The sequence below is a fragment of the Phascolarctos cinereus genome, unplaced genomic scaffold, assembly GCF_003287225.1.
Source record: "Phascolarctos cinereus isolate Bilbo 61053 unplaced genomic scaffold, phaCin_HiC Scaffold_5;HRSCAF=322, whole genome shotgun sequence".
Classification (NCBI taxonomy): Eukaryota; Metazoa; Chordata; class Mammalia; order Diprotodontia; family Phascolarctidae; genus Phascolarctos; species Phascolarctos cinereus.
The window spans coordinates 462,286,129-462,308,868 of NW_027555958.1; the positions used below are offsets into that span (position 1 = coordinate 462,286,129).

The 22,740-nt window shown below is 44.0% G+C and overlaps 1 protein-coding gene across 4 annotated transcripts in view; it reads left to right on the forward strand.

Annotated features, from left to right (window-relative positions):
* Nucleotides 1-540: 540 nt before the first annotated feature.
* The window catches only part of NFIA (nuclear factor I A), a 471,982-nt gene continuing 449,782 nt past the window's right edge, over nt 541-22,740 (forward strand). For 2 of the 4 annotated variants that reach the window (XM_020993053.2, XM_020993051.2), the window contains exons 1-2: nt 6,646-6,768; nt 12,659-13,190. In XM_020993053.2, the coding sequence (XP_020848712.1) occupies nt 6,742-6,768; nt 12,659-13,190 (559 nt within the window). In that variant the 5' untranslated portion in view covers nt 6,646-6,741. Of the gene's footprint in view, nt 624-6,535; nt 6,769-12,658; nt 13,191-22,740 lie in introns of those variants that run through there. The other 2 variants (XM_020993052.2, XM_020993050.2) reach the window with 2 other exon arrangements.

The window sequence follows — 22,740 nt, forward strand, 5'->3', positions numbered from 1 at the left end:
GTCCCGAGCTCGCGCTGAATCCTGGAGCTCGAGCAAAGTCCCGGGCCTCTGATTGGCTACGCGCGGAGGAGGGAGGAGACTGGAAGATAGGGGCGGGGGGGGGCGCAAGGCCGCTTCCCCTCAGCGTGCAGCCACCGCCTCGTGCGTGGTTACTATGCAAATTGCAGCGATTGCGGAAATAAACAAGAGGAGGGGAGGCGGGTAGGGGGAGAAAGACTGCCGAATCGATTGCAACTTCTGCAAAGTCTAACACAATCCAAAGCCCACAAGGCAAAGCCAGAGAGAATCTGAGAACCAGCCAGCCCGGGTTGGATCGCTTTCAAAAGAGGAGACAGAGAGACAGAGAGAGAGAGAGAGAGAGAGAGAGAAAGAGAGAGAGAGATTGAGAGAGGCTGAGAGAGGGAGAGCGCGCATTGCAATTGCAAAATCCTTCTGATTTGGAGTAAAAAAAAAATCTCCAAGAAGCCTGCAATTGGCCAAGAGCTTAAAAAAATCTCTTCCGGGTTTTCAACGTTCCAAGTTTATTTAGATATTTTTAAAATGCAAAAAAAAAAGGTGGCAACAATGAAGCAGTTCGTCTGAACCCTTTAAAGTTTCTCACGTACTCTTTTTACATTGCAATGGTACGTGATGCGTCAACTTTCTATTTTGCGTTTATATGATACATGCTTTATAAACAAAGATGTTGGTAGATTGGCTTATGCTTAATGGTTAAGACTTTAAATGATTTCGGGTGCATTTGCGTTAAGTGCTTGCTTGAACTGTCTACTGTGATGTGCTTTATGGGGTGTGCTTGATTTTGCTTTTTTTTTTCTTTTGCAAGAGATAGCAGTGTGGATGGATATGGATATATGCACCAAAAGGACTAGGTTTCCTTTTTTTTTTTCCTAGGGATTTGAGAAAACCGCTGAGGTTGACAGATTTTTTTCCCCCTCCTAGCGCTTGCTCGGTTCCAAAAAGGGGGGGGGGGAATCCCTACGTGCTCGGCTCTGTAAAAAGACATCTAGCTTCAGCAGTCAACCTAACCCGAAAAGCAATGTCTGGACGGAGGAATAATTGACTATTCGATCCTCTAATCAATGTTACCAACACGGGCGATTGACAAGGTCTTTGTCCAATCAGGAGAAAGCTTGGGTGTAGTATGGTTCGAAATTGCCAAGGGGGTTGGGCAGAGGACTTCTAAAGTTCTCTGTGCTCGGCAGGGGATGATGTACTAGAGCCTGTCAAAGCTACGGAAGTCTTCCGGCTTTAGCTAGCACAATAGGGGAGTGTTGTGGTGGTTTAAGTGAAAATACTGATTAGCCGCAGTTTTGCATGAGTTTTGTGCCTTCTTTGTTGCACGCTGAAAGACACCGGAAACGCTTTGCCGGTGAAATCTGGAACTTTCTAAGATTGTTCTTTGCCCCTCCCCCACTCCCCCTTAAAACAGAACTTAGGAAATTATTTGAGCGGTTCTCGAGGTGAGGTGATCAAAACCTTAAAACAGAAGTATCCTGGCCCTGCTAGGGAAGGTGTCTGGGCTGCAGAGCTGATCGAGTCCCTAGTCAGTTACAGTCGACTAGCCTTCCATGCTGCTATGGCCCACGCACCCTTGGGCTTAAGGCACTGGCTCAGAAAGTTCTTTGGAAGAAAGTCTGTCGTCTTAACTGCTCTTAGTCTCTGAAACTCTTGCTTCACTCACCCCTGGATTGCCGAATTGTAAGCAAGGGGCCTAAGGGAGGGGGAGCGAGGTTGTTGGCCTCGGCTGTTTCCCAGGTGGAATGACAGCTGTTTTGTCGCTTTGGAAGGAAGAGGGGAAGAGAGGGCCAGGACGAGCCTTCCCCCCGCCCCCATCTTAACTCTAGTGTTTCCCTCTATGGTCGATTGTAAATAAAAGAAGCAAGGGAAAAGAATCTTTTGCCGTATCTCTCCCTGAGTTGCTACCAACTCCCTTGTGAACGGGATGAGTGTGGGAGTTGACTGTGAATGGCTCGCTGGCTGCCGGAGTCCAGCCCTGCGACAAGTGCCTGACACCAGTCCAGTAGAAACCAACTGCAACAGCTCTTATTAGAGTCCGTAATTGGCAGCCTTTGACTAAGCTCGCTCGCTCTCTCTCTCTCTCTCTCTCTCTCTCTCTCTCTCTCTCTCTCTCTCTCTCTCTCCCCTTTTCTCCTCACCCCCACCCTCCCTGTGATCTGTGTAGAAACCTAATCCTGTTGGGAAGTGAAAGGAAAATAATATGAGCTCTTTCCCCCTCTTTGAGTTAAATTCCTAGCTAAGCAATAGAGTGCATAGGCTTTTCAGTTTGGAAATCAGGTTTGACAATCAGCCCAGGCTGTTGCCCACTTTAGCATCACGGATTTTTACGTGCAGGTATCCAAATGCGCCTGGAACATAGACCACCAGCCTATGGCTCAGTGGGGAAGCAGGGGGAGGGAGGGGAAGGCTGAACCCAAGTGTGGCTTCATAAGTAGGCTTGTTTTCTGATTGGTGTTAGGGGTAATGGTGGTCACCTTTATTCCACTTTGAACTTCAGTGCCTTGGGTATTAAAGCCTAAACCATATTAATAAGATCTGCCCATTAAGTACCTTTGAAATGAAAGGTATTTGAGATGGACGCATAAGTGAAACCTTATTGACGTAATTTATATATCTAAGAGGATTTCACTCAGGCTGGCAAGGTAGCGTTTCTGCAAATAAAACATAGCAAATGCAATGCCGGGCAGCCTGCCAGCAAGAATATGGATAGCAGAGATCATGGCAGGAGCCTCCTTCGCTCACAGACAATCCCATTTCAAGACAGCCTCCTAGTACTTGCAAAATAAATGATCGAAGCGGTTATTTCCAATGGGTGTGTGGGGGGGTGGGTGTTGAGAAGTTATCCTTTCTAAAATAAATACACTATCTGACTGCTTGAACTTTGCAACTTGGGCAGAGGGGAGAGTTGGCAATATAGCCTGTATCTAGCATCTAATTGTTTCTTTGTGAGCGTTTGAATCTGGGCTAGTGGAAGAGAAAGTTACCAGTCAGGAGAAGGCATTCTGCAACTGTAACCATTTGTCGGAATTCTGTTCTCTCGGAGTCAGGAGTCCCCTCCCGGCTTAGAGCTCGGCATTTTTTTTTTGTGGAGGGAGGGGAAAAGGGAGGGAGGTAAGTCCCGGGGAGGGAGAGAGTGAGCGAGCGAGATAGAAGGAAAGAGCGGATGTGGAAGGGTTTGGGATTCAACCCTTGCCTAGAGGGCGCAAACAACCGTCCCATATCCAAGTCTTACTAAGGGCGCCAAAAGTTCCTTATGATAATACTGCTAACCGCAGAAAGCTAGAAATTGCGGGTCAGCCTGCTTGCTGCAACAAACGCAGTTTTGAAAGCAGAAAATATCAGCATTAACTTTTCTTCTCTTTCTCTTTTTATTTTTATAAAAGCCAGGGCAGGGTGCCAGCGGTTTCCCTTTACTCCTCTCACTTCCCACAACTGTCCTACTGTATAAATCTTTGCAGATTAGAAGCCAAAGGGACAGAAGCAGATGTGAAATGTATCTTCCACAATATGAAAAGCAAGATTGTAATCGGCATTCAGAAGAGGGCTTCCCAGTGGCGCGCTCTCTCTCTGTTTCTCTCCCTCTCTCTCTCTCTCTCTCTCTCTCTCTCTCTCTCTCTCTCTCTCTCTCTCTCTCTCTCTCTCTGTGTCTCTGTCTCTCTGTCTCTCTCTCTGTCTCTCTCTGTCTCTCTGTCTCTGTCTCTCTCTCTCTCTCTCTCTCTCTCTCTCTCTCTCTCTCTCTCTCTCTCTCTCTCTCTCTCTCCCTCCCTCCCTCCCTCCCTCCGTCTCTCTCTGTCTCTGTCTCTGAATAGTAACTTCTCGCTATACCTCAGTTACATGTCAGGACTGTTCAGCCAGAAACTCGCATCAAGGAACGAGGAATCTTGGAGTTCATTGAAGTTCCCAGTCCCAATAGAGATGGCTCTCTCTGTCTCTGTCTCTGTCTCTGAGTCTCTCCCCCTCCCCGTCTGTCTGGGTTAGGACCAATGGCTAAGACTTTGCCAATGACTGATGAAATCGGATTCCTTGAAGTCATTACCGGTGTCTCCCCTCCCCCTAATAATCTTGGCTTTTCCCAAGGTTTTTGGGGTGGAAGGCAGGATGGAGATGGGCTCACTAGCATTTAGGGAACCATAAACTAACTGGAGAGTAAGTCTTGGAAATAACTTTAGACAGATGCTGAATATTTTAGAAGACTCGTATGTGTGCGTTATCCTTTCCAGTAGCACATCTCTTATTTTTAGATCACAATGAGAGGGGGCTTGAACCACCGCATTGCATGTACTCAAGTGGGTTGCCCCCTGGACTTTTTTTTTTTGAACAGCATTTTAGCTACTTTCAGGCACCTTGGAGCTTTGTGCATTTTGAAGGCTGTCCTGTGCCAGAGCCTTCCAACATGAACCTTTCTTCCTTTTCCCTTGGAGTGAGCTTATTAATGTTTTGAGTACATGGCTGCAGATTTGGAAGAAAGGAAAAGAGATGGGAAGGAGGAGGAAAGAGATTCCCCCTCTTTTTTTCCAGAGGATATGCTAATGTTCGAGGCTGCAGAGATTTTTTTTTAAATCAACTAGGAAAACTAGCTTATTGGCACCTTTCCAAATTAAAAAAAAAACTTCTCTCCCTGCCAAAACAATACTTTCACGATCTAGAATCATAGCAGGAAGCTCCTGGCTGTTATAAGTATGGGGGGAGGAGGGAGGGAAGGAAGAGGAGCTGGGCAAGACATCCCTAGAATTGGATAAGAGTTACAGGAAAATTCATTTTCAAGAAATATCACTTTTGGATTTTAAATGACCATCTCTAAACACACTTTAGGGGCCATACTAGCTTCCTCTATTAAGACAGCCCCTCCCTCCATCCTCTACTTTCACTTTTATGCCTCCCCTCCCTTTAAAAATGTACTAGGTGGGTAAAAAAATATACGTAGTTGTTTCTGAGCTTGGTAGAACTTTGAGTGTCTCCTCTGGGGTCAAGCCCACTAGTTTCACAGGGCCAGGACATTTATTAATCCTATACTACTTTTCTTCAGCGCCACCCCCTTCCTCCCTCCCCTCCCTTTTCCTAACTCCTCACTTTGGCCTTGAGATGAAGGGTTCTTCTAAAATAGTCACCTTCCCCAGCTGAGGAAAGAGATAAGCAGGGTAGGAGCCTGTAGAAAGTTTTCAGGGTCCCAGTGCGTAATTAACTAGCAAGTTCAATCACTGCTCCCAGCGAGGGTCGGATCCCAGGAGTTTTCCCCCAAAGCTTTCAGCTGTAGTTGGAGGGAGGACAGTAGACAAGACACTCTTAATATGTATGTGTGTGTATGTGTAAAATACACACACGTATATGTGCTAGTATGGAACAGTGGAATGCACACAATGCGTGGATACACACGTACGTCGTCCTGTGGTGTGCGTGAAGCGGAGAAAGTTGCTCCCGCGTGTTCCTTAAAGGTCTTCGGCTGACCGGGTGATGGGGGATGTTGAAAACTAGTTCTGTTTGCTTAAGCACCTCGTGTGGCCGCCCTCGGTGCCGGGGAGAAGCGACGGGGTGTGTGTGTGTGTGTTCACATTGCGTTCCCTTGTCATATACAAATGTACAGATACATACAGTGACAGAGAGAGGAGGAGGACGAGGAGGAGGAGGAAAAGGAGGAGGAGGAGGAGGAGGAGGAGGAGGAGAAGAAGAAGAAGAAGAAGAAGAAGAAGAAGAAAGAAGAAGAAGAAGAAGAAGAAGAAGAAGAGAGAGGAGGAGGAGGAGGAGGAGGAGAGGGAGGGAGGGCTAGTCGATCTGCACTGCAGCCGCCCCCCTCCCCTCCTGTCCCCTCCCCAGTCCTCCCCCCTTCCCTCTTCTCCCCACCCCCCATCGGCAGCAGCCTGCTAGCTGCTAGGTTCAGCTCTGGCTCTGCTCCGCTCCGCTCTGCTGGGGTGGCGGCGGCGGCGGCAGCGGCAGTGGAGGTGGCTGTGGCGGCGGCAGTGGCGGTGGTGGCTGTGGCTGTGAGGCGCAGAGCGGCGGCGGCAGCGGCAGCGGAGGAGGAGGAGGAGGAGGAGGAGGAGGAGAAGGAGGAGAAGGAGAAGGAGGAGAAGGAGGAGGAGGAGGAGGTGGTGGTGGTGGTGGTGGTGGCCGTGGTGCTGGAAGAGGTGGTGGTGGAGGAAGAGGAGGTGGTGGTGGTAGTGGTGTTGGTGTTGGTGAAGGAGGAGGAGGTGGAGGAGGAGGAGGAGGAGGAGGAGGAGGAGGAGGAGGAGGAGGAGGAGGAGGAGGAGACCAACAGCTCTGGCTGGCTCCCGGGGACTGGAGGAGCCTGTGGGCTGACGCGGGAAAGGAAAAAAAAAAGCCGAGGGGGTGGGTGGGGGGAAGTGTGCACTATGCCTTTAACGCCTGGGTACAGTAGCCCTGCCTAGCGCAGTGTAGGGAAACTCTAGGCGGGGTGAAAGTTCAGCCCATGGAGCGGCAGTGAGCGAGCGCTAGCTGCAGTTTGAGCAGAGTTGGAAATGTGAAAGCAAGAAGCGGGCTTGATTTTTTTTTCTCCTCTCCCTCCCCCCTTCCTCCTCCTCCTCCTCCTCCTCCTCCTCCTCCCCTCCTCCTCCTCCTCTCTTTCTCTCCCTCTCTTTTCTCTTTTTTCACACACACACGCACACCTTCAAACCACACACACACACATACACACACTCACACACAAGCACACACACACACGTACACACACACACACACACACACACACACACACAAGCCCCCACAGCAGTTATGTATTCTCCGCTCTGTCTCACCCAGGTAAGCAGATGTTTGGATGCCGGGGGTGGGGGGTGGGGGAGAGGTTGGGCGCGCGGGGGGAGGGGGCGGGCGCGGGAGGGGGTGGGGGGCGGCGGTGGACAATCGGGCTGGTTCTGCCTGCTCTGTGCATGTGCCTGCCTCCCTGCCTCCCTCCCTCCCTCCTCCCTCCCTCCGGGTGTGCCTGGCTCTGTGCGTGTCTCCCTCTCGCTCGCTCTCCCTGCGTGTGGGAGAAATACAGCTTTAAGAAAGTAACTTTGTTTCCATTCGGTTGCATTCGCCTTCCACGGCCATTTGTGCGGGCACCGGCACATGGCTAATGGCGCCCACTTATTAATGGTTTAATTAATATGGGGGGGGGAGTCCAGTGCAGAAGAGAGCTGTGCATTCTGGCGATCCGCACGTGTTGAGCCGGGTCCGAGCCCCTGTCACTCCTAGCCAGCTGAAATCAGGACGGGGAGGTCTTGGGATTAGGAGCAGACTCGGATCCTCAGGCCAGGGTATGGGGGCTGAGGACCCAGGGAAAGTGGTATCCTCTTTCTCTCCTGGGACGGAAGAGATTTTGAAAAACAGTGCAATCGCAACGCCCCGAAGCGTGTAGGCAATTTGGGGGATTTTGCCTCTGAGAAGAATAGCACCCCCTTCCCTTCTCCAAACCCCCATCCTCCCTCCCCAGCCCTCCAACTCTACTTTTTTGGCTTTGCTTTTGGGCGATCTGGGTCCCGCGGTTGCCAGGAGGGGAGAGGAGTTTCCAGGAGGCGAAGGGTCCCTTCCTGTCGCTGTACCCCGATCGATCGTTCTCCCCAGGCTAGGATTACGGGGACGTCAATCCTTCTCTGCGAAAACGGATTTTGTAGACCCGCGCGGGCCCTATCACTTGCTGGGGGGTGGGGTGCCCATCTCCTTTGGGTCTCCCCGCCTTCTCTACCTTTTTAATTTTTCTTCCTGTTTAAGAATTTTTTTTTTAAATGAAACTTTTCGGTGCGTGTGCGCCGAGAAAACGCAACACTAAAAAAAGTTGCGTTTTGCCTGCTGGAGTTTGGTCAGTTTCTTTTGGCTTGTTCATTTCACTCCCGTTGCTCAGGAAGAGCCGGTTGTCTGTTCGCGGAGTGGGACTGTCGGGTTGCCGGCCGGCCGCCCTTCCCCGAGCGTCCAGCCTCAGACTCGCTCCCTCTCTTCTCTTCTGACAGACTCTCTCTCCTCTGAGCTGGGGCTGCCGTGGCGGCCGCGCCTCTCTACCTTCACTGCCTGCTCTGGACTTCGGGCAACTTTTTCTTTCTGCCTAACTCTCTGTTCACCCCCTCCCCCTTCTCTTCCCCCCCCTCAACCCCTCCCCCTTCCCCATGCTCCCCTCTACTCCCTTCAAAATATGGCTTATTCCTGGCTTCAGCTTGGCTCATGGAGAGGATGTATTATTTATTTTCATAAACTCAAAGGCACGAAGTCAAAGTGATTTTTTTTTTAAAAAGAGGGCAAGTCATCTTGCGGCTTAAGTATCTCTTCTGGACATTGACTTGCCCCAGGTGTTTTATTCAAATAGTGATTATTCAGATCTCCCTTCTAAACCCCCCCCCAACAGTTCAGACATTAAACTACATGCCTTCAATTAGCTGGAAATAACGGTTTAACTTGAACTACCTCATGGAGGACCAGAAACTGAGCATTTGCTTTTTCCTTGTAGTCCCGGGGATTCATTTTCTATATGCCAACTTTATCATTCCTGTATCTCACAGGTATAATAATAATAATACTAATAATGGCTATTTAATCTCAGAAGAGTCCAGTGCATATCTGGTTGATATTGTACATTTTTGGTATTAAAGTATTGCGTCAATATTGGAGATTCATCCTTTTTGATCTTTGGAAAAAGTTTTCCTACAAACTTCTGGGATTTTAGTTACTCCGAGGAAACTTTCCCAGCACTTTGGCTGGGCTCACCGTTGCACTGGAGTTAAGGATGTGGTTCAAGTAGAGGAGATTTTAAATGAGCCCCTGGAGCTGGAGTGACAAGGCTCAGATTCTGAAGCCTGGGTCTGGCCAGAGTTTAAGCCACAGGTACAAATTGAGTCAGATAGCACTCTGGATACACAGGTTCTCAGCTCTGTCCATCGGCCCATTTGGAATGGCATTTGGAAAAAACCTACTTCATGGTTATTATTGAGGGCCTTTCTCCTCCTTTGTAGGCCCAGTAATACATTCAGAAAATCTAAAGATGGTTTTCTTTTGATTACTGAACTATTATCTCATTATGTAAACTTCGTTCTTGGCGGCATATTGGGGAAGGAGTTAAATAGATTCAGCAGGCCTCTTCTGGAAAAGCAGCAGAGAATCACTTATGTGTTTATGAAGAAAATGTAAGCTGAATGGTCCCTATAAACTGTTTCATTTGACTTCCTTCACTTTCAAAAATTAGATAATAATTTTATTTAAGGCTCTGGTACATTTGGAAAAGTTTAGGAACCATTTTAAAAAGAAAACCTTCCTAAACAGCTTACTACTGATTAAAAAAGAAAAAAAACTGGTCCAGAAAACACTGTGAAAAGACTGCAATTGGAAGGACAGGGTCCATGTACCTTGTACAGTGTTTTTGGACACTCTGACCAGGCCAGCAAAGGCTGCCTGAAGAATACAGCCAGGCATGGTATGCACAAACATTGATAATGCCACACAGTGCTAGTCCGTGAGCGATTTATAGGTGAGCCCTGGCCCAGTATTGGATTCCAGAAATATCAACCGATAAAGGTTCTTAGTTTCCATCAGATCAATGCTGTAGAGACTGATTCCGATTATGATAGGTCTGGAAACTGAAGGTTTTAAATTTTTTTATTTTTATCAATAGCACTTAGCTTTGCTTCCTGAGTATGTATGTGCACATATAAAATAGTCTTTGTTTTCGCTGGACGATATTGGAATATTGCTGAGCTTAAGATCGTATTTGTGATGATATAAACATGATTTAAAAAAACCAAATTGCCACTTAAAAATTAGTAACAATAACCACGTATGTTGAAGTTAGTGATACTGTTCAGCTTTTCAAGATTGAGCTATGTGATAGTTTCTGTAAAGAGAACATTTTATTCTTTGTGTCTTTTGTATATTTTCTAAACCTTATTTGAGACAAAATAGATTTAATTTTTTTTAACTTTGTGATTTTGTGAATGAACCCAGGCAAAACAAAACCACCTCCTCGAGGCCTTTGAGGGAAAATAAAATCCAAGTACTTTTGATATAAAACTAAGGGGCGAATTCAATTTTAATAACTAGTAAAAACATGTCTATAGTATTTTCCAGTTAGTGTACGTTGAGATGGAACTGGGTTGTATGCGCAGGTAGGGATGATTGGAAAGTGACCTGGGAGCGCTACACACTTAGGTCATATTGTCATTTCCCATTTAAAAGTCACTTCAGAATATTGTAAAGTGTTTTTATGATTAATCATGCTTTTCACTGAGCTTTACCATAAGCTATGAATTGCTTGGAGCTAAGTTATTCTTTGCCCTATAAAATGAAATGGGACTGAGATCTTTAAAGTGGAGGGGATGTGTGTGTGTGTGTGTGTGTGTGTGTGTGTGTGTGTGTGTGTGTGTTGTATGTGTGTGTGTATGAAAGCTCACTTTGGAGTTTAAAGCAGACTGAGTTCTTGCTTCCAGAATAGCACCGAGCTTTGGCCCAACACGTTCTGGCTATAAGAAAGTCCACCAGTGGGAAACACTGTATTAGGCATATGATTTAGATAGTTCAGAGTTTTTTTTCCGAATATGTGTCCAGAATTTAGGGATGTTTAAATACCTTGCTGTTGGAGGTGGAACTTTTATATGAGTCTGAGTGTACCTTAGTTGAGAACTTTAACTTCAAAGGAGAAAGAAGGGAAGGAAAGGAGCTTTTATAAGAGCAATGAACTGAAGTCTCTCAAGCACAGAAACATTTTGGTGGTTCTCTCTCTCTTTTTTTAAATGGTTTCTTATGGCTCCCGATGCTGCTCTTACTATAGATAGGGCTCTGTCAAGCTGTTTCTCTGCCACCGAAAGCAGGAACATATATTGTGCCTGCCTCTACTCTTAAAAAAATTTCTTACTGAAAAGAGAACATTTCTCAAAACTTACGGGAAATACTAGGCCCAACTTGCCCAGAAGTGGAAAAAATTAGATGCCCCTGGCCTAAATGATTTATTTAATAAATATCCTATTAATACTCATTTATACTTAGGACCAGTTTTGTACTAACTTGGCTAATTTTCCTTCATCACAGTGCCTAGCATTTTCTTTAACCCTAACTCTACCCACCACCAAATGTATATATGAATTTTAACCTGTTGGCCTATAAAGGGCACGTGTTGATTAGATTATGAAGCTGAGGTAATATTTCAGCATTGATGACAGAGTGTGTGTGTGTGTGTGTGTGTGTTGAGGGGATGTCTAATTGCTTGGGACTTCAAGATATATATTCCTTTAGAGGACCATTAGAAAGTATATTTTAAAATGAAAGCATATTTTAGAACATTAGCGTGCCCCTCCTCCTCACTGGTACAACCCAGAAACTCTTTCTGTGTATGTGTATTTTAATCCTTACTTGTTTGAAAGTAAATACATTATTTTATTCAAGAAAAAAAATTTTTGGTGGAGTCATTTGAGAACAGCCGTATATTAAGGAAGCATTCTGTGGTTTCAGAAAGCCTTCTGTAGGTTCTACTTCTATATATCTTATGGGTTTATTTTCTTGGAAGATATCAAGTGTTGTCACTGAATTAATTGGCATTATAAAGTAACACAGATAATCATACTCTATTAAATTCAACTTACTTGTTGGGTACTTTATAAAACTTAAATGTATAGCCCTTTATTTTTAACAGTATATTTATCAAAATATCCTAAACTTGAAAAACAGTGACTTTTTCAATTCCTAGCAAGACAACCTGAAATATTTTTTTTTTTACTGAAAGCAAATCATTCTCCTTCTTTGCATAAATAAAATAAAATAGAACATATTTATAACCTCTCTGGTCATGAAGAGGCTTTCAGATTTTCTATTTACAAGTACATCTTTCTCAAAACTCCCCCCCTCCACCCCCATTTTCATTGTCTACTCCAAATGTTATATAGTCAGGACATTAGTATTCTGCCGTATTCTTTTTTGGTCAGAGAGATATAAAAAGGTAATAATTTGCATCCTCTTTTGAAGGGGACCTGCCCAAATTTTCTTATTTTTTTCCCCCTATTTTTGAGGGGTAGGTTTATCTCTTTTTGACATTCAAAAGGAATATTAAAATATAATAAATATGAATTACAAGAAGTCTCAAAGCTCTCTGTAAAGTCTCTCAGAGAGAAACTTTCTAGTATGACTGATTGCCATTGCTAAATCCATGTCGGAGAAAATTTTCACTCTGCCTTGACTTGGACTTCTACGGACAAACATTGATTGGCAGATAAAGGTTCTGGATTTGCCAAGCTGGCGGGCATGCCCTGGCTACCCCACAAGTAGTAGGGTCAAAGCTAGAGCAAAGTTAGATATGCCTGCTTTGAAACCCAGCTAAGGTTAACCTAAGGCTGTTTTTCCTCCCCTGGGTAAATTCGTCTTCCATTGGCCATCTCGGATGAATTTGAACACTAGGCCTCACTCACTAACAAGACCTGCTGAACAGTGATGCTGACTAAATGTTAATAAATGTTCTTTAACTTAGCCTTTCAATTCTTTTTCTGGTAGGGTTGTGCTACTGGACTTGTTTCCCTGTGTCTCCTTCCTTTAGAAAACTTCTGGAGTCTCTATACAGAGGATGTCTAACTGCAATTTCATTTAAAATGTGACTGTTTTCTTAAGGAAAGGTGTTTTTTCTTTGGTTTCCATTGTGTTCACAGTTACAGATACACATTTATATTTTTAATATTCTCTTCCTCAGGATGAATTTCATCCCTTCATTGAAGCACTTCTACCCCACGTCCGAGCGTTCGCGTACACGTGGTTCAACCTGCAAGCCCGAAAACGGAAATACTTTAAAAAACACGAGAAGCGCATGTCAAAAGAGGAAGAGAGAGCAGTGAAGGATGAGTTGCTAAGTGAGAAACCTGAAGTCAAACAGAAATGGGCATCCAGACTTCTGGCCAAATTACGGAAAGACATCCGACCTGAGTATCGCGAGGATTTTGTTCTCACTGTTACAGGGAAAAAGCCTCCGTGTTGTGTTCTTTCTAACCCAGACCAGAAAGGCAAGATGCGAAGAATTGACTGCCTTCGTCAGGCAGATAAAGTCTGGAGGTTGGACCTTGTGATGGTGATTTTATTTAAAGGTATTCCACTCGAAAGTACTGATGGAGAGCGCCTTGTAAAGTCCCCACAATGCTCAAACCCAGGGCTGTGTGTCCAGCCCCATCACATAGGAGTTTCTGTTAAGGAACTCGATTTATATTTGGCATATTTTGTGCACGCAGCAGGTAAGTGTGGTGGCAGCCAAATATTGTTCTACTGTTACTTAAAAATTTTCTTACTCATATATTTTTCTGTTATACTGATGACAGCCAGCTCTGCAGATGTATTTCTGACCTTGGTGAGGAGCCTGCCACACGTGTAGGGCAGGTGGGAGGGCTTCAAAGAGAGGCCCAGACCAGAACAGAAAAGCGTCAGCAGCCATACCTACCCTTCATTTAGGTGGGAAAGCATAGCCTTGAGTGAGTACTCTTGCTTCTGAGTTCTGTTGGTAAGTAGTTAGGAAAGCAGGTTGGCTTCCTGTAGGTACGTCCAAAACACACTCAGTGCTATTGACCAAAAGAAGAAAAGATGGGGAAGAACTAACAAAGGGTGTATTTGAAGTAGCAAAGGGACAAGTTTAAAAAGCACATTGAGTTTGTTACTGAGGACATATTCTTAGTACTTCTGTGCAAGAACTTTCTGAAGCCCACTCTGCCAATTAAAAAAAAAGTTGAGTCATAACCTATCAAATTACTGTTCTTTTACACTGGAAAAATATCATCAGTATAGCCATGTGAGAGCTGTGTGCATAGGAGAGCTTAGTATTTAAAGGAGCTGGGCGACAAATATTCTTATGAGGAATTGACAGAGAAGCTAATGTCAAAGGAACCAGTCTATGCAGTGTGGACCATCCTGAGACGAGGGATTGATTCAACTTGGATTGGTTAGAAAAGGGAATGAGTCAGTGTTGTCTTTTACAGACTCCTTGTGGGGGAAAAAAGAATAATTTGCTGGGGAATCTGCTGGAGATCTTGAGAGGCAGCCTGAAGGGAATGGGTTGAGAGTTGCGTGAAATAATGCATTTGTATATTCTCCTTTAGTCTTGCTTTAGACAAAAGGTACATTGTGTTATGTGAAAGCTCAAGTCTTGTGTAATTTGTTGACTTTTCATATGTACATACCGGTCTTGCTAGATTACCGTCATAGCGGTTACTTGAGCCAGATAGAAGAATGAAAGTTGTGGAATCTTACCAGTCGGTTATTTCACCCATCCATCCATCCATCTGTCTGTCTGTCTATTTGTCTGTCTGTCTATCCATCTATCCATCTACTCTATCCATTTATTTATTTGCTTATTTCATTTATTTATGTACCTATTCATTTGTTTTCCTGAGGAATGTAGAAAAAACAAACCAGAAGACCCATACTATACTATTTTTTTGGGGACTTTTGGCAACCTACAGAAATATGAAATTTTTCTTTGAGGAGTCATCAGGTCACAGGAGAATATCAATGTATACTTTGGGAATGTAACTATTGAATGCTTTCAGGTCCTTTCTGCGTGGGACTCTGGAGGGACTTGGCATGCCAGTCCTGTGATCTTTTGGACCCAGCAACTATTGATGTAGGGGAGGTGAATGTTTCCCAGAGTGTCATCTCTAAGTTGTTGTGATAGTTATGTTATCAAAGATTTCTTGGTAGAATGGAAAGTGTGTATATGCTTTGGCCAGTATGAAGAAAATTAAAAAGTGAGTATCCCAAGACGATCTCTTTAGCAAAACCCAGGTGTTTTTGCCCCAATATTGGCAGAGTATAATTTTAAATCTCTTTATATGTACATGTCACTATGGAGATGATGGTAGAAAAAAACAAGTTTCCCTCATTTCACCTGTTCCCCTTGTGGTGGTGGTGGGGTGGGGGGGAGAAAAGACTTGTTTATGCCGTGGTCTCCAATTACCATGACCCATCTTGTCTTGTGGTCACCTGTTAGAGATTTAAAAAAATCTAATAAATCCTTTGGTTTGACCAACTTAGAGATTGGAGTTTGCCAACAGGTGAAATTGCTTTTGATATACATCCTTCCAAATAAGAGAGCAGTGGGTTAAATTTGGTGCGTACCTCAGACATTCACGAAATTAAATATTCTCCTGGAGTTAAAAACCTTAAGCTCATCCAAGTTCGTCCTATTCTCTATGTGCTGCTTATTGACTCTTTTCCATGATATCATTGTTCCAATGGACTCTGCTAACATATTCGCCAGCAGATCCCCCTGTCTAGTAGGGCAGTAGTGTGTGTGTGTGTATGTGTGTGTGTGTGTGTGTGTGTGTGTGTGTGTGTGTGTGTGTGTGTGTTGGGGGCAAGGGGAGGATACATTTGTAAAATGACATTTAGAATGTTCTGAGTAGGTTGAGTCGCACCCTGAAGCCCTCTGGAAGATTGATTGGAAACATCACAGATCGGGCTACCTTTCAATTTGGTTTTCTTGATGTATCCCAGAATCCTTGGCAGTGCCTGAACGGTAGCCAACTCAGCGGCCATTGGTTCATACGGGCCTGCAGTCATGGCAGCTTCTGCTGTGTGAGCGACAGGAGCATTGCAAAAGAAAATATTAAGGGCCCTTTGTCTAAAAATGTTTTAGGCTGGATCTAAGAGAGTCCAAGACCTGTTATTTATGGAAGGGAAGTTGCCAATTCAAATATTAGGTAGGTTGGTCAACTTACATATAACTGATTTGACAAGCATCTGCTAGAATACTGAAGATTTGTAAACACTAAACAATGTTTTTACCTCCTTAAAAGTTTTGAGAACTTGCCAGTATTGGCAGGAGGCACAGACTCTGAAACGTGCCTTGAGCTATATGCCAAGACAATTGTGGCCTTTTTAGCCAAAGCACTTATTTATTTATTTATTTTCTCTCTCTCTCTCTCTCTCTCTCTCTCTCTCTCTCTCTCTCTCTCTCTCTCTCTCTCTCTCTTCCTCTCTCTCTCTCTCTCTCTCTTCTTCTCTCTCTCTCTTCCTCTCCTCTCTCTCTCTCTCCTCCCTCTCTCTCTCTCTCTCTCTCTCTGCCTCCCCTCTCTCTCTCTCTCTTTCTCTCTCTCTCTCTCTCTCTCTGCCCCCTCTCTCTCTCTCTCTCTCTCTCTCTCTCTCTCTCTCTCTCTCTCTCTCTCTCCCTCTCTCTCTCTCTCTCTCTCTCTCTCTCCCTCTCTCTTTCCTCTCTCTCTCTCTCTCTCTCTCTCTCTCTCTCCCTCTCTCTCTCTCTCTCTCTCTTTCCTTTCTCTCTCTCTCTCTCTCTCCCTTTTAAAAAAAAAATTGAGTATCTGGTTCCAGAAATGCCTTTTTCTCGATGACTTCAACAGCGACATACTCTATGCCTCCTAAAATGGACGCGGTAATTGTTGCTTAGCTCCCAGGCCTTTTCTTTGGTCGGAAATTGTAATCTTTGAGAGAACACACGTGTAAATACTTGAAGAATGCTTCTGCTAATGCAGATTCAATTATCTTATTAAAGGAACAATGTTTTATTCTTTCTCAGACGTGTTTGGATGCTGCAAAGCACAATACGGGATCTCGGTGCCAATTTCTTTTTGCTTGATGACGAGAAACGGAGTTATGTGAATTTGTTGTATTTTTTTTCTTTTTAAGAAAACCAAAATGTAGTGAAATTTGAGCGCTAACTATGAGGGCTGGCATTCCAACTCATAGAATGGAAGTATTTTTAAGACCCTTGGTTTAGGCTTCATTGGAGTTCTGTGGACTGTTTGTATAGCAACTTGAAGATGAGCATAGCATAGTCCATCGCCTTCTTTGTGGGAGTCAAAGCTAATTTATGGCCAGACTAGTCCGTTAGCACATGATCTGTGTCAGAATCTACAATATTCCCGGCACGTGGCAAGGTCACAATTTCAGTTGTTAAGGTCATCACCTTAGCCACCAGGCATGTGACCTTTCAGATAAAGTTAACCTTTGTTCATTAGTAGGCACTCAACCGAGAACTTTCTTGAGGTTTTTTTTTTCTTCTTCCCCTAACTGCCCCAGTTGAACTTCTGCTAAGGTAATCAGATGGTAGAAAAGATTCTGAATTGAGGGAGCTCCATTGGGTGAAAGGTCAGATTTTTTTAAGGACTTGTCTAGAGGATGGGGGTAGATGACTGTCTGTGGGCCACTGAATTGCTGTGGCCCCCCTGGGATTTCTGACAATTGTCATTAGCTGGTGTGGGAGGGAATTAAAGCTGCCCAGACAGCTGTGTACAGATGTGTGTATATGTGTGTCTAAGTGGAAGTAGTTTTAATTTGGAGGGTTTTTTTTTAATCTTTGGATAAATGAAGCAAATAAGATTATACTCTTCCATTGATGCCTTTGCTAATTTTTAAAACCATTTGGGAAGCCAGATCTCCCTGTGAATCTTAGTTGTTGTTGATTTTTTAAAGAAGGGGATGAAGATAATGTCTGCCAGATTCGTCTTATAGTTATTGTTACTCAAATGACATTACCATGCACATAAGATGCTATCAAGCCTTAGAATTCTCTCTATACACCTATTATTATCATCGTTTCTTCTCCTCCTCCTCCTCCCCCTCCTCTTCCTCCCCTTCCTTCTCTTCCTCTTTCTTCTCATTACTGTTTCCTCTGAACTGTACTGCCTTCAGTTTCCCCAAGGTCATAGTATCCCAAGTGACCTTAACGTTCCACCTGAAAGATACCACTTGGTTGTTTTTCTTTAGACGTGATTGACTGTACATACTAATAGGCAATTGAGAAGATTCTTTCATTTAAAAGTAACTTGAATACCAGTTATAACAACAGCAACAAAAACCTGTCCGGCCTTTTGGGTGCTTTGTGCTCTACTAAGATCCTTATTTACTTTATTCCACTTTGACTCTCCGCCAGATCCTGTGAAGCAATGTTGTCACTACCCACGTTGTCCGGCTGAGGAAAGCGAAGCTTTAGGAGTGAGCTGCCTGGGCCAGGGAGGTGGGACTCAAGCCCAGATTCCCACTCCTTCTTCTCCCCACTCTATGTCTCTTAGTGAGAACCCTTTCCAATGCCTGTGTCTTTCTTTTTGCCTGTATTTGTATCCCGAGGGCTTAGCACAGTGCCTGGCACACAGTGAGCATTTAATATGGGTTTGCTGCCTTGCCTTGTAATGCAGAAGGAGCACGTCTTCCTTGTAAAGGGCAGTGTTTGTGAGCAGTTGTTACTGGTAGTAATGCAGTTGGCCCTTGTCCTTTTCCCATGGTGGCAGCACCAGGCAGTGAGTTCAGTGGGCAGCCGAGTTAGGGAAGATCTCAAGAAGATCCCGTGCATCACTGAGAAAACTGTCCTGGTATCTCAGAAACCCTGGTAGTGCTTTGTGAAAGTATATACCTGTCTGGACTTTCATTGCACATCTTCTCACCAATACCATCTCATTAACCCTCTGAGGATGGGGTGAAAGCTAACTTGAAATCATTTTGCTTGTGTCCTGGCTTGTCTCCAGTTTGTCTCACATTTGTGCATTTAAGGCTCAGGTCCGATTCTTCTGTTCTGATGCATCTCAGATGATTTTTTTTGGCTTCTGGATTGTCATTCCTTCATATAGTATTATAGAAAGCCATGATATGCAGTTAGACCAGATGGCCATGTTGACAGATTGAGAATCCACTTCCTACTGCTAAAGAGCAGGTGTAAGATCAGGAGTGTGTGTGTGTGTGTGTGTGTGTTTGTGCATGCATATACACATCCAAGTTGTGTAGAGAATGCTCCTTAGAATGGTATGCAGTAATCAAAATACGAAATTTCAAAGTCACCTTCTAGTGGTAGATTTAACATCTTAAATATGAACACCTATAGGGGCCCATTATAAGTCTTTTTCTATAGGAATAATTATAATGACAACAACAATAATAATAGTTTTTACATAGTATGTTAGGGTTTGCAGAATGCTGTCCCTGTATTATACCATTTGGTCTCCACAACAACCCTGAGAGGTTGGTGCTGTTATTATCCCCATTTTACATATGTGAGTAAGCTGAGGCTGGAAGAGGTCCAGTGATTTGCCCAGGGTCACACAGCTGGGAAGTGTCTAAGGTCACATTTGAACTCAGATCTTCGTGACTGCAAGACCAGCTATCTGAGTCACCAATGAGACCTCTCTCACAGTTTTGCCTGTTTACATAATGTTAGGATTCTGGATTGTTTCTGTTTGTTTGTTTGTTTGTTTGTTTGTTTGTTTGTTTGTTTTGAGGTGAAGGCATGGGGTCTGTGGTATAGAAATCTCCAGCTACTAAAAATTCCTTACTTTGTTACTGCTGTGCTACTCATGTCCTTGGAAAGTTGTCTGAAATGGTGAGAATGAATTGAATTGCCGGGGGGGGGTCACATGAGCAGAGCTTGAACCCCAGATCTGCCCTACCTCCAAGGTGACCTCTCTACCCATTATGCCACACGGCATCCTTTGACCAAATTCCTCTTTAAGATTCTTAAATGTGAAGAGAGATATGTATTCATGTACGTCTGTGAGAGCTGGCATTGATCAGAAAAGATCAGGAATGTGAGTGTGTCCCTGGGCAAGTAAGTTCACCATCAGAGTCCTTGGTATCCTCACCTGTGAAAGAATAAGGTTAGACTAGACAGCCCTCTTGGCCCCTTTCAGACTTTATGATCTCAGGAGGACCTTTCCCAGAATTAAGCGTCCTTATCCTCACCTAAACTCAGAGGTAAGACTTCAGCAACCCCAGTGGTAGACTCTGTTTTGGAAAGCAGGTTGACCGAGTCCCTGAGGCCAAGGAGAAGCGAGTGAATTTTGGCAGTCACAGGATCTAGCCTGGGACACAGCTGGTTTTTTCTTCCCATTGTAACTAAGAGGGCATGTTCCCCTGCTGACCCGAACCCTAAGCAAGAGCACACCATGTGACAGATGCCTGTTGGCTGCCTCTTCAAGCTCTTTTAAAATTACCCTCTTTTGTCAATAACTAGCACTCATAACCAACAGAACTGGCTGAAATCTGCTTTTGATATTCTAGGTGATTTCAGGACAAAAGTTTTATATAATATCGATATTGATATCAATAGATATAGCGATATCTCTATGTATATGTACATGTACACATATACATATGTGTATATGCTTATATGTAAAACAACACCCATACACATACATACATGTGTATACCACATATATACATATATCCATAATTTTGCTAACCTTAATATACTGTATAAATATTATTTATTATTATTGTTATCATTATTATTATCCCTATAGAAGGAAAATTTATAAAGGGCCCCTGTAGTTGTATATTATTGTTTAGGGTGTTAACTCTACCTCTGGAGCATGACTTTGAAATTTTATATTTTGCTCATTGCATACCATCTAAGCAGCATTCTACACACAATGTGGATGCGTATGTGCATGCACAAACATACACACTACTGATATTCATATATATATGTATGTATATATATACATATATGTATACATATCTTGTTATGGAAATGGCATTCTTTCTACGAATGAGAGAATGTGTCTGTCCCAGACGAGGAGAGAAGGGACCATTTTACCTCCATAGCTGGAACTCTTGAATGGAGGTCAGCCCATTTACAGTTATGAGGTCTGCGTGTTGGGAAGAAAATTTCCAAGTTCTGTTGGCTGGCTTTGCCTTCCCAAGTTACTGCCCTTTTTATATTTCCCTTCTTTTCCACCCAATGATGAACAGCATTAATTTAAATCTATTTAAGGCGAGTGTGGGAGAAACCACAGGCTTTGTTGTGGTCACTGCTGTACACAGTAGGGCTGGGTGTTTCCCTTAGTGTAGCCCTCAAGCTGCTTCCACAGGGCCCAGAGCAGCGCGGCAGCCTTTTAAGTCATGCACAGAAGCAGTAGTCGGTCTAATTGTTCACAAATGTCAATATGGATTATTGAAAACAATTTTGAGAATTGGATGGGGAGATGAAACATACAGTACGAAGATTCAGCTGTAGAAGTGGGCCCAGCCCTTGGTTTATTACCAGCCATCGCTGTTTTTCCTGAGGAGTAGTTGTGTGCTAGTCAGAGAGTGTGGGATAGGGAATGGGTGTTACTCTGAAATTGATCAGGTATTTAAAGTCTGGTGTAGGGGGTGTGTGTGTGACTGTGTGTGTGTGTGTGTGAGAGAGAGAATGTGTGTGCATGAGAGAGAAAATGAGTGTATGTGTGTGAGAGAATGTGTGTGCATGTGTGTGAGAGTGTGTGCGTGAGAGAAAATGAGTGTGTGTGTGTGAGAGAGAGAATATGTGTGCATGAGAGGGAAAATGAGTGTATGTGTGTGCATGAGAGAAAATGAGTGTGTGTGAGTGTGTGTGCGTGAGAGAACATGAGTGTATGTGTGTGTGGGGGTGTGTGTGAGAGAGAGAGAGAAGAGATTCTTAGAACCTCAGACTCCAGTGTCTGCCTGGAAATCTTCTGAAAACTTTCTTGCTTTTTCTTTATTGAAGGGATGATTTGAATATTAGAGATTCCAGGTCTGTTTGGAGACAGGAGAGATCTTGGTTTGACTCTTACGTCTTTGGTGCTCGCTAGCTGTGTAACCACAAGCAAGGAATGAACCCTTTCTGAGCCTCAGTTTCCTAATCCATTAATTGGGAATAATTCTATTCATCCCTTAGGGTTGTTGTGAGGTTCAAATGAGATAACATTTGTAAAGCACTTTGTTTTTTAAATGAATCTTTACTGTTTTCTCCCTTTTTTATAGCACCAGCATTTCCCTATGCGTTCATTCCTCTTCTCCATCCCAGAGATCCTTATAACAAAGAGGATTAAGAAAAATTCCTTATTATAGTAGCCTGATGTTACACAGAATGTTCCGTATTCATGGTACCCTATCTTTGTCAAGAAGTTGGGTGGGGGTTGTGATACGAAGACACTTGGTAAAGCTTTAAAGTCCTAGCTAGATGCTAGTAAAACCATCTCTTCATACCTCTTGCATATCCTGGTGTCAGAGTGAGGCCGTTTTGGGAGCTGATGAAGTCATAGTTTTATGGACTTAAGAGGGTTACTTCCCTCTTAAGAAAGGGAAGCAAAATCTTGCAGGTTTTCTGTTGCTTCCCAAGAATTAAGTGAAGAATATCAGAGCAATTCCATGCCCCCTCCTTTTATGATATGCTCTTCTCTACCCCCTACCCCCACTGTCCAAAAGGTGACAAGGACAAGGACAGTCTTTCTGTGGTTCGGTGAGTACTGAGTTCGATGTTAGAGAGCCTGGCACTCACACTCTGTGACCTGGGGATGTCACTGCCCCTTTTGGAACCTTGGTTTTCTCACCTGTAAAATGCAGGTATTGGACCAGCTGATTGCTAAATTCTCTTATAACTCTAAATCAAGGACTCCTTTTGCCTACCAGTAAGAAAGAAAAAAAAAGGTGCCCACTTCCACTAGAGCAGTTACATGACCCCAAGCTTCCCAGCATTCAACTAGAATCTCAAAGTTGGATTGTGGACTAGAGGTGCTAGTTTCTCTTAAAGGCCTTAGATCCAAGGTTTTTCCTGAGTCTCCATGTGGCTTCATCTCCATTCATAGTCTCTTTTTTCCTCTGCTCCCACCCAGTTAGTTTCTAGAAAAACCTTTCCCATAGTTTGATGTAATAATCCCGTATGGGAAAGTGGTATATTTTGCCTCCTGGAGTTACTCTTGCTGTTACTGTAGCAATTAAGTAACAAGGCAGAGACTATCTCTTTTTCGTCTGTGTCCTTCTCTGACTAGCATAGTGCCTGGCACATGATAGGTGTTTTATAATTATGCTGCGGGTTGAGTGATTGATCAAGCCTTAATTAAAGGGGAA